General features: G+C 31.4%; 1 protein-coding gene across 1 annotated transcript in view; it reads left to right on the forward strand.

Annotated features, from left to right (window-relative positions):
• LOC118186185 (uncharacterized) overlaps window positions 1–14,069 on the forward strand; it is a 131,573-nt gene that overhangs the window by 73,417 nt on the left and 44,087 nt on the right. Inside the window, exons 18-28 of the mRNA XM_035356249.2 lie at window positions 830–928; window positions 2,200–2,244; window positions 2,393–2,491; window positions 3,357–3,464; window positions 6,897–6,950; window positions 8,819–8,926; window positions 9,135–9,179; window positions 9,397–9,450; window positions 10,670–10,714; window positions 10,824–10,877; window positions 13,581–13,742. Of these exons, the coding sequence (XP_035212140.1) occupies window positions 830–928; window positions 2,200–2,244; window positions 2,393–2,491; window positions 3,357–3,464; window positions 6,897–6,950; window positions 8,819–8,926; window positions 9,135–9,179; window positions 9,397–9,450; window positions 10,670–10,714; window positions 10,824–10,877; window positions 13,581–13,742 (873 nt within the window). The remainder of the gene's footprint in view (window positions 1–829; window positions 929–2,199; window positions 2,245–2,392; window positions 2,492–3,356; window positions 3,465–6,896; window positions 6,951–8,818; window positions 8,927–9,134; window positions 9,180–9,396; window positions 9,451–10,669; window positions 10,715–10,823; window positions 10,878–13,580; window positions 13,743–14,069) is intronic.

Raw genomic sequence — 14,069 nt, forward strand, 5'->3', positions numbered from 1 at the left:
TGCTGTCATCACTAAACGTTTCTCCTAAAATAAAATATTTATGCCAAATAAATAATAATTAACATCTTAATGCACCAATACAAAATTCAGAAAACTGTCTTTTCCCGCCAATTATTTTACTCTTTACTTTAACTCAACCTCTTTCTTTATTTTAACTCAAAGCTGTAGCGGATATATTTTGTTATATTCATATCTGGAAAGAAAAAAAAATCTTGAACTTATTTACTCGGATGGGCCGAAATAATTTAGTTCAGTGTATCGGAGTTAACTCGAGTTGAGTGCATTAAAAGCAGATAATTTTAACCTCAAGCTTTTCCTGAAGTATAATAACGCGAATTGTAGAATAAAGACTATCGTTCCGTTTTATAGTTGAAAAATTTCATTCTAATGAAATCATATGATCGTTGAAATCATTCACTCACTATTTACCTGGAAGGCAAAATTTTTCAGCAGTACCCACAGCAAAGGATCAGTTCAATAATACTGAATCAGCTTATATGTAACGGCTTTTGGCAGCCCGAGTGTAACAGTGTTGTAACGGATCATCTGAAATTTAATGCTTTTCCAGAGTTATAAAAAGTCGTCATTACATGGGGGACTAAATGGAGATCTTAGTGTATGTACTGTCGCATGCATGTTTATATATTTAAAGCAACAGATATAGTACCATAATAACAACTTTAAAAATTTTACATTTGCTTAATCAAACAATGTAATAGGAGCTAATAACTTTTTTCAAAATATGTTGCAAGATTTTAGAAAATTAAAAACAGTCCATATCGTTTCCTGATATTTATTTAGCCCCATATTTACCCTTTTTAATATGCAGGGCGATGCTGGACCTTTTGGACCAAAAGGAAGTCAAGGATTACAAGGACCTCGAGGGGAACCTGGAAAACCCGGCATTCCTGGTGAACCAGGACCAATGGTACTATAAAATTTCAAATAGCATTAAAATAGTTTTGTTATGCTTGTCATACAAACACAATGAAAAATGTTCGTAAATATGAAAACAGATAAATATTTTTTTACAGATACATTTTTTTTTTATTTTCCATTCGAAATAATTGCATGCTTAGCCTGAAGTTGAAATCTAGAAGACTGTATATTTTGATGTAAAATACGTACATTGAATTTTTCGTACATAAAATATTTTATTAATTTAACTGTAAATTCTCAGAGGGATTACAGCTCAGACATAAAAGCTTCTATAAGTAGCAAAGGGCATATAATGGGATAGGATGCAGAATATTATTCACTTTTAAAATATTATCACGACATAGTAATTTTAGTTTTTTCACAAAAGGAAAATAAGCATAACGCATGACTCATAATATGCTTCATTTCTCTACGTGCATCATTCGAAAGTCCAAATCTGGAATTATTTTAATAGTGAAAAATTATTTGCAACATAAGTTAAGGAATAGCAATTTTGATGAAGTTGCAGTAATTCCGAGATTTTGGGAAGAAATGAACTATACGTAAAGTACAATATTGATATTACGTCACTTGTCCAATTTAGTAAGTAAACGGCAGTTAACTATATTTTGGAATAAAAACGTAGCATTTCAGAAAGGTGTATATTTTTATTTTTATTTTCTACCTTCTTCCGAATTTGTAGAATAATGATTTTTCGGGAAGCTCTCAATATATATTTATGAAACAATATCTTGATCAAAATACCTTCGACCAATTTCTTAACTTTATTTATATCACCTCAACGCCCATGGATATTTTATATTCATCTTTACCTATTTGATGCATCTGGCACTGGAAAGATATCAACATAGTGAAAGCATTTACATATCATACCATCGAATTTTTTATATTGATATCTTAAATATAAAATCGCAACTTTAAAGATTTCAATTCTATGAATTAAGTCTTTGTGCTATTCGTTTCAGAGATTTCATTCAGTTCTGACGAACTACATTTTTTTAAACTTTTCCTTAACAAAGAATATTTAGGTTTATGGGGCATCCTTTCTGTTTTCATAATAACGAATATTATTATCTAGTTTGAAATTTTTTTCAGTTGAAATCATACCTGTACTAAAATTTCTTTATTAGAAATGTTTGTTTTCTCATTACTGTTAAGGTAATTTTTTAAAAAGCTTTAATTTTGTAGCTGAAGTCACAGCAAATTTAACAGCACTTATTAACTAGCCTTGTTGAAATTTTCTATCTTTTCTTTTTTCAGGGATCTCCTGGAAAGGATGGTGCCCCAGGAGAGAAAGGCTCAGCAGTAAGTTAAATATTCCTTTAAATTTCATTCTTTAACATTTAATTATTCTGGACAAATTGTTTACTGTTTTGTAAAGGTTATTGAGCTATAGCTTGGTCTTAAAATTTTCACCTTCTTCATCAATAACTAATTTTGTATCATATATTAGGGAGAATCTGGACTTGCTGGACCCCCTGGATTTCCTGGAGCAAGAGGACCTCCTGGGCTTTCTGGAAGCCCCGGGTTACCTGGACCGAAAGGATCTCCTGTATGTAGTAAAAATAGTTATTCCCCTTAAAAACATTTATTTCGATCTAAAAGATAGAGGAGCTAGAAAATTGTTGTTAAAAAAGGAAGCTTCCACTTGAAGTAATTTAAAAAAAAATTCATTTAAAGACAAATTTGATTAATAGAAAAAGCTGTTTTTACTATTAAGTCATCAGAATAAAATTTTATTCATAATCACCATCTCTTCCGCTAACTATTAAAATTAGTATAATGTCACTGTCAGAAAGTTGGTTACATTTGGTCTTCTTCACTATTCTTATATATCTTACAATGCTCTAAAACTTGTCAAGTAATGAGACCAAAAAATTATAAGAATTAGTTATGTCAAAGTCTTAACTCCGCAAAAATTAATGAACCCTATTCTACACATACAGCTGAAATCATCATGTTCTGTATGACATTCAAATTGGAGACAACTCTTTAGAAGCCTGCTTTGTTACCCATACCGTCAGTGACGGCTCTCTCATTCATTGAAATCGATTACAGTCTACCTCAACCTCTAGGAGAGGTATATATCATCATAGTATATAAAAATTTTTGCGTAGCTTACTGTCTTCTCCCAAACTGCCTTCTGTCTGTTTCTCTGCTTCAAAGTGATTTTTATCGTAAATCAAACATTTACGACTTCTATAGCTATGAATTTCTGAGAAGCATCAAATTTCTATCAGAATAACCAGGTGAATGTAACAAGAATATAATACTGAAGAGAGAAATTGGAAAATATATAATTTTTAGCATTGAATTTTGATCTTTATATACACCTTTCACCTACAAAATAACTAAACCTAAGATTAAACAGTATTTTTACTATTTATGATTATGTATTTATTATATTTCCTTTGTAGGGCATACCTGGAGAAACGGGCGTGAAAGGAGAAACGGGAAGAAAAGGAGAACAAGGTGGACCTGGACCTCGAGGTCTTCCAGGGACGCCGGGACAAGCTGGAAAAAGAGTAAGTGTTTTCCTTTCCGCTCTTATGTTCAAAATTATGCCTAAAATTAATTAATAGAAAATAATGGACATTAATCTAGAATTTCGAGTTAATTCAGAAATTCGATGAAGATTGTCAAACGCAAAAATTTTCATTACTAACAAGGAAACTAGAAAATAAAGTACAAGCCACATAAATTTAATTCTTGGCACAGTGACTTTTTTAAATTATTAATGAGATTTCCAAGCAAATGAACTATACTATAAAGAAGTACCTAATGTGTGCATACGTTGAACTAAAAAATGGAGTATTTATAGTGCAAAATAATGCTAGCGTTCATGCCTTCATAACCATATTATGGAGCTCCCAAATGCGCTTACAGTTCATGTTCGTAATGTTCATATAAAGATACTTCGATTAAAGTAAATTTTCCATTGAAAGACTGTAATCGAATCAGAAGACTGAAGCCTAAAGAAAGAACTGAAAAATTGTTACCTAATGGATACTTCAAATTTCAACTATACGCACACAGCCTGCTGATGAATAACAAGCTACTCGGTTATTGATGATTTCTAATCGTCCTCCAATTAGTGCCACTGATATAGAAAACCAGTCAAAATTTCAAATTAGAAATACAGATCTTTTATAAACTTCACTTACTTGTAAATATAAAATTAACGCATCAGTTATCCATCGCTTCTTGATGAAAAAAAACTGTAAACGATTGCATAGGCCTCTTACTCCGGAAAGCCTAATTGAAATCAAAAGCTTTTATAATCACATACACGATCAGCGAAACTTAAATTTTACTGGAATAATGTTAAAAACAGCTTATTAACTTCTCACTACTTCGAAACAGATCAAAGATTAGAAACTGTTCCAAAGGAATTAACGTGTGGATAAAGCCAACCATCTGTGGACATTTTTAATTAATACTTTTAATTTTTATTCCCTTACGTTTATTAAATTACGAAACAGATCATCAATAAGATCTATCCTTTGATCATATTAAAAAGGATCTATAGCGAAGAACTGTTATAATAAATACAGACTACCATAAAATGACTAGATCCAGCTTCCAGAGCGCGAGGAATCAGTTTTTATATTTTACAGAATAAGTACAGGAGGTCTGCGAAAACGGAGGTAAAACACGAATCAGTTTTATAGTTAGCCTAACTACAACGCGAAAACTTCCAGTAGAAACACCCAAATTTCACGATTGTACGAGATTCTGAGAGATGGAAGACAACATAAAGCACTGAAACGCTGCGTGAAAGAATGAAAAACAACAGCAATATCGATTTTCGAACGATGGAACGGCTGTACATGGAAAATAACAGAAGGTTACGAGACAACTGTAAAGGTGAGGAAAACCTCTTTATTACAGATAAAGGTAACGAACTTTCGTCACATATCTTGCTGTTACCAAGGGCATACTACTTTTGTTAACATCTGGATGAAGGATCTCAGTGTAGGTAGGCGACTGCAATAGGTTAAGCATCTGGAGTGATGAATCGATGAACCTCGGAGACGAATGTAATATCTACTATGATGCGGCTACATCACCTTCAGTAGTGTTTACAGCTTGTTCCTTCGACTTTACCAATGAAATAGCGCACAGCTTGTTTTTAGCACATGCTTTTGCGTAAGTTATGCAAAAACATGTGCGTAGAATTTCCGCAAAATTGCCATCGAAATACAGTTTCACAAGCCTATCACAGTGCTTTTGCGAATGTCTCGTTCTTCTTTAACGTAAAATGTATAACAACATGAAAAAGAGAAATATGGGCTTTGTTCTGGATGCTGTTGTTCCAATAATCAACTACGTTGCGAATAACACCCTAGCTCCGAAGTTCCTGTTAGCCTACATTACGTTTTATAGTATCTTTTAAAAGATAATTCAAATTTTGATTAACTAAAATAGTGTCCTTTGCTCCACCGAAGCGAAATACATTTACCAATACGAACTATATTTCTTTTCACAGTGTTGTTAACGGGATCTCGAGCAAAAAAGGAGAAGAGGCGGGAAAGGCTTAACAGTAAGCGTAGTTGAAGGGGTGTGCCCTTTATCCATGAAACTGCACTGGTATCTTGCAGCGATACTGGTTCGATCGCTTCCCATTGCTTGAAGAGAACAAATAAGATTTTAATTTATTTTTTTTTTTTTTTTTTTTTTTTTTTGTTTGCAACGAGATATCTCTTAACTTTGTTATCTACTCTTTTCATCCTGCACACGTTTTTCGTACGCTTTATATTGTTATTCGTTTCGCAGAATCTCGTGCTATAGTGAAATCCCAGAATTTGCAATGGAAATTTTTGCGATATGGTTGAGATGATTGAAACCTTTATGTGTTCTATGCTTGTTTTCTAACATCGCAAGCATATGTTACCCTGCGCTTACTCTGCAAAATTCGCTTTTCGTATTTCCTAGATTGTTAGTAATTGGTCAAGTCATCCTATGGCCACCACTTACTTTTCGTGCCATGTATGACTGCATCTTCAGACTCATATTTGTTCAGCAAGTGTTACCATAAATTGGTGTTGTTACCATAAATTATGGGAAAAGTTTCAAATTGAATATTTTTCCCTTTTGGGCTTTTTTAATATCTTCTATTATTAATTGAAAAGCGCAAATACTTTTTTTCTGTCTAATTTAAAATGTAAAAGAAGACAATTATTACTTTTTAGGTAATAAAAATTGGAAGAAATAAGCACTTTGCATCCATCATTTACGAATGAAAAGAAAAGGCGATTAAATTCTTATTAATTCTTCCGTCCTTTCTATTTGATACTGAAATAATTTATTTTATTCTTCATGAACCAGCATTAGACTTAAAACTGATGAAAATTAATTCGAAGCTACCAAGCGAGGAAAATGAAAATATGGTAAATACTTTGATATGCGTATTCATAAAAACTTCGAAATGCGTATTCGTAATGCATGAAACGTTTTGATCAAGAACCTTCAGAATCGTTGCTTCGTGATTCAATATCTCTCTTTCATAATGTTTGATGTGTAGCACTGTTATATCTCTAAATACTGCAAGAAGAAAATTTTTTTTTAAATTTAAGTTTAATGTTGAAGGTAAAAGGATTAAAAAAACAGATAATGGAAAATTGTAAATAAGGAGCCGAAAAAATAAGAGATGATACTTTTGTATATCGTTCTGCACTGAAAATTGAACTTCTAATACTAACTGAGATATAACTCATAAGATTACATACATAATATAATACATATATTATGTATGAGATATGATACATAAGAAAAAAATTTCCAATTTCCTATTTGTAAACTTTATTTATATTATTTTTCCTTTTATGATAAAATTATTCTCTAAATTTTGCATGAATTTCAAAATTAAACTAAATATGCACGAGGATGAAAAGATTTCTTATACATTTCATACGTTCTGAAATAATTTATGATTTTACGTATTCCATTATTTTTAGGGCAAGGCAGGCTCGGCAGGATCACCAGGTCCTCCTGGTCCGCCTGGGGAGCGCGTAAGTTATGCAACTTTTTTGCAATTTCTATAGTATAATTTAATTATTCATTTCCGCTGCAAAATAAAAGCGGGTTGTTTTATATTTTGAAATAATTTTAATTGCAATTTTCATATATATTCCTTTATCATTTGCTTTCTCTGACCGAATTTTTATTATTACTTGAAACATTACAATATTTACTCCCCCTAGCATTTTAATGCAAGGTTCTGAATTTTTTTTTAAATATTCACTTAATTTTCCCCTTCCTCAAGATGTTCAGAAAGCAAGCTTCCCTAAATTTTAAAATGAATTCGTTCAAGCGTTCAAGTAGTGGTTAGTTTATATCATTTTTAAGTGCAAAAAAATATTATGTAATACCCTACAGTGAAAATTTAGAACGCTGTTTCCGATTCAGAAGTAAAATGTGTAACACGATAAAACACTTCAGAACAATTTGCATGTAAAGATATGTTCTGCAGATATCATTTAACTAGCATTCTTTTGTTAATTCAGTGTTTTGTTTTAAAAGTTACATATTCCAAAAATTTTTTTAAGTAAAATTTAAATTTAACAGTTAAAGTTTCATTTATTATTTTGAGATGAAACTATTTTTCACATTAGTGCTTAAATATGAATACTGAACATTTTAGATCTGAAAAGCTATTGGCATTAATATTTTCTGTCTGCTTCTCAACGTACGCTTTTGTCTAGTTGTTACAATATAAAGGATGATTTTTAGTTGTTTGAATGCATCCTTAACCGGGTATTTATGCAAATGTTTGCTCACATAGATTTCTTATCGTGAAATTATTGTCAAATTAATTACTCTTGCTTTCATTCACTATTTTTTATTTAGAATAGCTTACTTTCACTATTTTTATTTAAAATAATCAGTAATCAGATTTTAGTATAATTGTAACATACTTTTCGTAAAAAATATACTGTAAGACTTTTTTAAAACGAAATGTAAGCATCCGTAGAAGATGATCAACTGTCTTTGCTTTTAGCAACAGAAAAAGGGAAAACTTTGATAACAGGTGACAGGTGAGAGCAGGTCCGGACACCCAGACGGCTTACATAGACTAGGCAGGTATCGTCCGGATCCCGCAACTATCTGAAGCTACACTCCGAAAACAATACAAGGGCAAAGTACATGGCCATACAAAGGGCAAAATATAGATTTTTCTGCATGCGAAATTAAACATTTTCCTGGCTACATCGCATGTTAACACATTGCTACACATACTCGCTACAATATACATTTCATAATATGCATTGCGTTGATCATTGCACTGTACTTAAGGCACATTTACAACTCAATGCTACACTTAATACACTATATATTCTTTGCAACATATTACGCTGAACATTATTCTTGACAATTCAACATAGATTCTGAACAATGTAATTGTTTAAATAAGACATTTAAACTTTGATAACAGCTGGAAACAAAATTTAGTTTTTCAAACGTCAACCTAGAAAATGCGACCTAAAGGAAGTTTTTCTTTTATGTCCCATTTCAGCAAGCGTTATCGTAAAACTACTATACAAATAGTTTAAACTCCTACTTCGGATCAAGGCACAACAGTGATCACAAATATCAGTCTACTACTAAACTATTAATGGAGGAAAATCATCAAGCGATAGTATTTTCTAATTTTTTTCTTTGTCATGTTATTTTCTGCTTAGGCTCTTCAAGTGATAAGTGTTTAAGAGACAGGAAAGGTGAACGTAAATTTCTCCCTTATTATTAAGATATTAACTTTTTCTTAGGTGTTAACTACGTATGCCAGCCTTATATACATACTATCTGTCATAACACCCCTCAACATTTGTGACTTAGTCAATCATACAATGATATGTTATTTAGTTTTTCTTTTATGAAGGGTATTCCTGGAGCTCGAGGAGTTCCAGGACCAGATGGACCTTCAGGAATGAAAGGCTCTCAGGGCGACCAAGGTCCTCAAGGTCCACAAGGACCTAAAGGCTCACAGGTAAGTATAACCCTACAGTCTTCTAAAATGCATATGTGGACTCACCGTATAAATTAGCTAACAGTTTACGAAATTTAGTCCAAAGTTTATGAATTTTGTATCTATTATTTATTTTACTTTGTATCTGTTGAAAGCAGTAAAAAATCTATATTTCTCCAATTTCTATCTTAAATATATATTAATATATATATACTCTATTTTTTGATAGGGTGAATCTGGTAGACCTGGACCGGCAGGACTACAAGGCCTTAGGGTATGAACTGATTTTTTTTATGGGAGGTGTATTTTTAATTTAAATATTTTTGAAATAATCCTGTAGATTTATAATTCAACAAATATGTTATCAGCTGTAAAGAAAGCTTTAGTTATAATAATAATGTTCGGAACATATGATTATTTGTAACAATCGTGTTCTTGTCGTTTTTGTAACAATCATGCTTTTAACGTATAACATCTTAAATCATTTGCAGGGATTGGCTGGAAGACCAGGATTGCCAGGAAAAGATGGACTGGCTGGTGAAAGAGTGAGTTCATTTATTTAATAACATTAAAATAATATCTATTTTCAATCTTATGCAAACTTTTTATTTCTGAATTAAAAAATATTTACTTCATTTCCTAATGCATAACTAAACAAATCATGCAAATATTTTAATTTTAAAATTTTGGTAGTAGAATGTAAGAACTGACAATAAGAGCTGGTAATCAATGCAAACTAAAAATTAGTCTAAAGAGAATATAAAGTAGAAAAAAGAGCTGGAAAAGGCCCAACAGTACTAGCTACAAATGAAACAAGACTCAGCTACGTGTAAAAGAAATGTCGATTTCAGATAGATGTAAATAATGATTCTGAATCAAATATTAGTACTAATACTGGCTTTAATTCGTAAATATAAGAATTCTCATTTTTATCACTTAAATAAGAAAGAAAAGTATGATATAGATGATTATTCATATTGTGTAAACTAACTATTTTACTCTTTAAAACCTTAAAATTAAATTTAAACTTCTTAACTACTAACTATAAATTTAACGTTTTTAACTTAACTAACTAAACTTAACTTTAACTTAACTAACTATTTTACTCCTGAAAAATTAGTAATTGAATGACAACAGTATGCTAAACAGTTTCATTAAGGCTGCTTCGTACGTCATTTCACTAGCTAAAACTTGCAATGATAACAACAAAAGCTCAGTAATTAATATAGACTATGTGAACAAAAGAACCCTTTCCATTGATATTGCATGTGAACGAATATTATTTGCTGTAGAAATAAAATTGCACTGAGAAGAAGAAATATGAATTGCTCATTTTATTTCTTTCATTTTGATCTTTGCTTATTTTATATTTCTACTTTTATTATTCATTTTTTATTTACTGTGTAAGAGGAAAAATCAAATTTAATATTACCTTATTCATCTCTCAAAATTTTAAACTGTATATGTAATTCCTTTTATATCAACGGTAGACTTAAGCGCGTTTTACAAAAGGTAATTTTACTTTTATTATATTTTTTCTGATTGATATTTTTTTCATCATGTGTGTATTTATAATAGATCTCACATAAGTATGATTATGTTATGGAGTTCACATAAAAATCATCAAAAGATATATTGTATTCATTATATTTTTGAGCATTCAAATTGCATAATACGCATGTGACTTAGGTACTAGCTATAGTTAGTTATATGCATTTGACTTAAGCACTGTATATCATTGACATTGTTCCTGCTGCATTTTAGGGTCAACCAGGAGCTGATGGGAAACCAGGTGAACCTGGACCTCAGGTAATTATTTCTATGACATTTTCTTTTAATATTTTCTACCCCTTATGTTTTAAAAATAAGGTTAATTTTCAATATATTTTAGTTTTAAAAAACTTGAAAATTCTTTCAGGGTATTCAAGGTCTTCCTGGCTTAATGGGTCTACCTGGAGTTAAAGGAGATTTGGTTAGTTGTATGAATATCCTTAGTTGCATGCTACGCATGAAAGGTTATTTAAATGATATACTACTGACGATCTATTTACTTTCTCTGAATTCACAGTAATCCGATAAATTAGTGTGCAGTTTTTCAATCATTTGAACTATTTCTAATAATAGTATTGACAATAAGATTTAAACAAGACTGCTATAAATAATCTATCAATTTATGATGGAGAAAAATGCAAATAATTTGATTTAAAGCTTACTTTACATCCTTTTATCAGATAATAACATTTCCACGCTTATCACTGGCGATATCTATGCTATGAATAAGTTCGTATTCTTCATAACTGGAGCTGTGCATGATAATCTATGTGTTGCCTTGCCCTTGCGAGGGGTTTTTGTAATCCTCTTGCTATGATATTCGTTCTTTGGTAATATATATATTATTTTCTGATGATAAAGTTTTAAAGAAATGTTTATTTAATGTTTACATAGTTTCTCAATCCTCAAATTTCCAGTCTTCAGGTATTTGCAAACATTTAATGGGCAAAGCCCTACTTGATTTCCTCAGTTGCTCAAAAAGACATAATTCGTCAAATTTCCGAGTTTAAAAACTATTACGTAAAAATTTGTTACCATTCATAGTTTTGGTAATGTTATTCATAAGCTATTACTAACTTAATTTTGATAGCAAATGTATTTCATTGAAAGGTTACGCTACCTAGCGCTAACAAAAAGCAAAACAATTATGTACCAAAAAGTTGCGTAATACTATATAACATTGATTTCACAAGCGTACGTAATTCAAAATTTTCAGTAAGTCGAAATGAGTGTTTTCTCCAAAAATATACTAAAAATTAAAATTTCTGTGAAAGCTAAATTTATTTAACTCGATTAGTGTAGATATTTGAAACGCTGAACTTCTTTCGAACGATTGTGAAATTATTTTCATTGCATTTATTCCTCGGTAAGCAATATCCCAAAGTTCAGTACTATGCCCAACAATGAAAAGTCTCAGGCCAAGCGTCCTTAACAGAATTCTTAAATGCAAAGTAATTTTTACACTTCCGTGGATTATTTATGTATGCCCGCAAGCAAGTGCCTCTTTACTGTTCGAGTACTGAAAAAGACACTATTTAGACACTACTATATTATTATTAGATATCACTATTTGATAGCAAGCAGATGGTAAAAGTCATAAGACTGGATCCGTCTAACTCTGACATCGATAATGTTTTTGGATTTACTAGGAATATTTCAATTCGGGATAATAATTAGGGGTATATGGAAATAGTGGTTGTCTACATGTGGTACAAAAGATGGACCGTCTGCACTTGAGAAGTTCATCAGCTCGCACCTCAGCTTAACGATTGTATTATGCATTACATAGGAGTATAATAGTCTTCAATCAATATATATATATATATATATACTAATGTTGCCACAACGGCATCAGGTAATGCTTTTCAGCTTGGTTAGACAGGTCATCATTAGAACATATAAGACAACTGCTTAAGAGGTCGCTCGAGGGTAGACGATGCTAAAGAAGAAGATGGTAACGAGAGCCGCAGCCTGAGATTTATGTTTTTTCTCTGCGAGTAGTAGTTTATGATTCCCTTAATAAATCTTATAAATTTATGATTTCCTTCTGCTTCTTATAAATTTATGATTTCCTTCAGTAGTGTGCAAGCTTAGTGGTAGATCTGTTCCACTTTATGATGAGTTCTGTTGGAATCATTATGTGCGTTTTATTCCCATATTTATGATTACTGATTGCATTCTGTTTTACACTAATCTTTCTTGACAGGAAAAATTTACACAGATTCTACTGAAAATCATTTGCATTATTTTATGAGCGCCGTTCTTTACGGTGATTATAGCTTCTCCTTCAGGTACGAGGGATATAGAGATGACACAGTGAACATTCTTGTAGACATCTACGAGATCCGCATTTTTTCACACACTCTAGATACAAAACTCTGTTAAGAAGATACGGTAAATATTTTCTGGCAACGTCATTCAAAGAATATAATGGTTTGTGGGTATTCATGTAACGAGTTTTGCTTTATATATTTTCGAAAACGTTCGAATACTAATTGACACAATTAATTGCTCAGCTGGCTAATACAACTACTGACTATAAAAAAGCGGCTGTCATTCGATTACGCGGAGGCGTTACATGCTGTTAGGTACATGTGTTGACTATTTCAGCACTTCAATTCAAAACTGTTATCTGCTGCAAATTATAGAAGTACTTGAATGACATTCCAAAAAACATCATAAAGCATTTTAAATTTATTTCACTAAGATCAGCTGTTACTAAAACAAAACAGGTTGTTTGTCCACATATAGCTAGCCTAATTCGTTTCGCTTATTCTTTATTCCTGCGAATGAGCACAAAAAGCTGCAGCTAAATTTAAAGATGTGTTGCAATTCTTTTCACGTTTCCTCTCCGGAAACATAGGAATCGACATGAAAACTGAATTCCAAAACTAAATAAATATGAATCCTAAAATTCAATAAATATTTATAATGCAATTTAAAAATGCACGATCTTTTCGAGGTAAAACGTGTAGGGAAAAAATTCAAAATTATAGCCTTCAATATTTTATTTACATATTTATTATATTTTGAATACAATATCTTGAAAGTTACTTAAGATCAGAATTTATCTATCGTTTTCATTGTATTTACATTTCTTTTCTCATATTATCTGTCTATTTAGGGTGAACCTGGTCAAGACGGTCAACCAGGACCACCTGGATCTCCAGGCCCAAGAGGTGATTCAGGCAAAGAAGGAACCCCTGGTCCTCCAGGTCCTGCAGGACCTCCTGGAGAAATTGGTGAACGAGGGCCTACAGGCCCCCAAGGAGCTACAGGATTTCAAGTATGTACTTCTAGTTCACGTTCATATATCAATATCTTATGTAAATGAGTATATTATTTGTTATACCTTTGTTAATTTAAATTTTTAGTACCTAATTTATTATAAAAGAAAACTTTATTAAAAGGCAAAGCTAAACGTAACAGTTTTCGAATAGATTTTGCAGAATGCATTTACAGCCATAAATCTACCTGCAGCGTAAATTTTTGTATCGACAGTTTTAATGCATTAATTTATAAATTAGATTAAAAAATTATATCTTTATTTTAAAGGTGGGGATTTGGGATTTATTTTTAAATGAAGCTTTTCGTCAGATTATATAGTTTGCAC

This window comes from Stegodyphus dumicola, chromosome X2, assembly GCF_044657685.1.
Source record: "Stegodyphus dumicola isolate Sdum_Otavi_A_Nest chromosome X2, ASM4465768v1".
Classification (NCBI taxonomy): Eukaryota; Metazoa; Arthropoda; class Arachnida; order Araneae; family Eresidae; genus Stegodyphus; species Stegodyphus dumicola.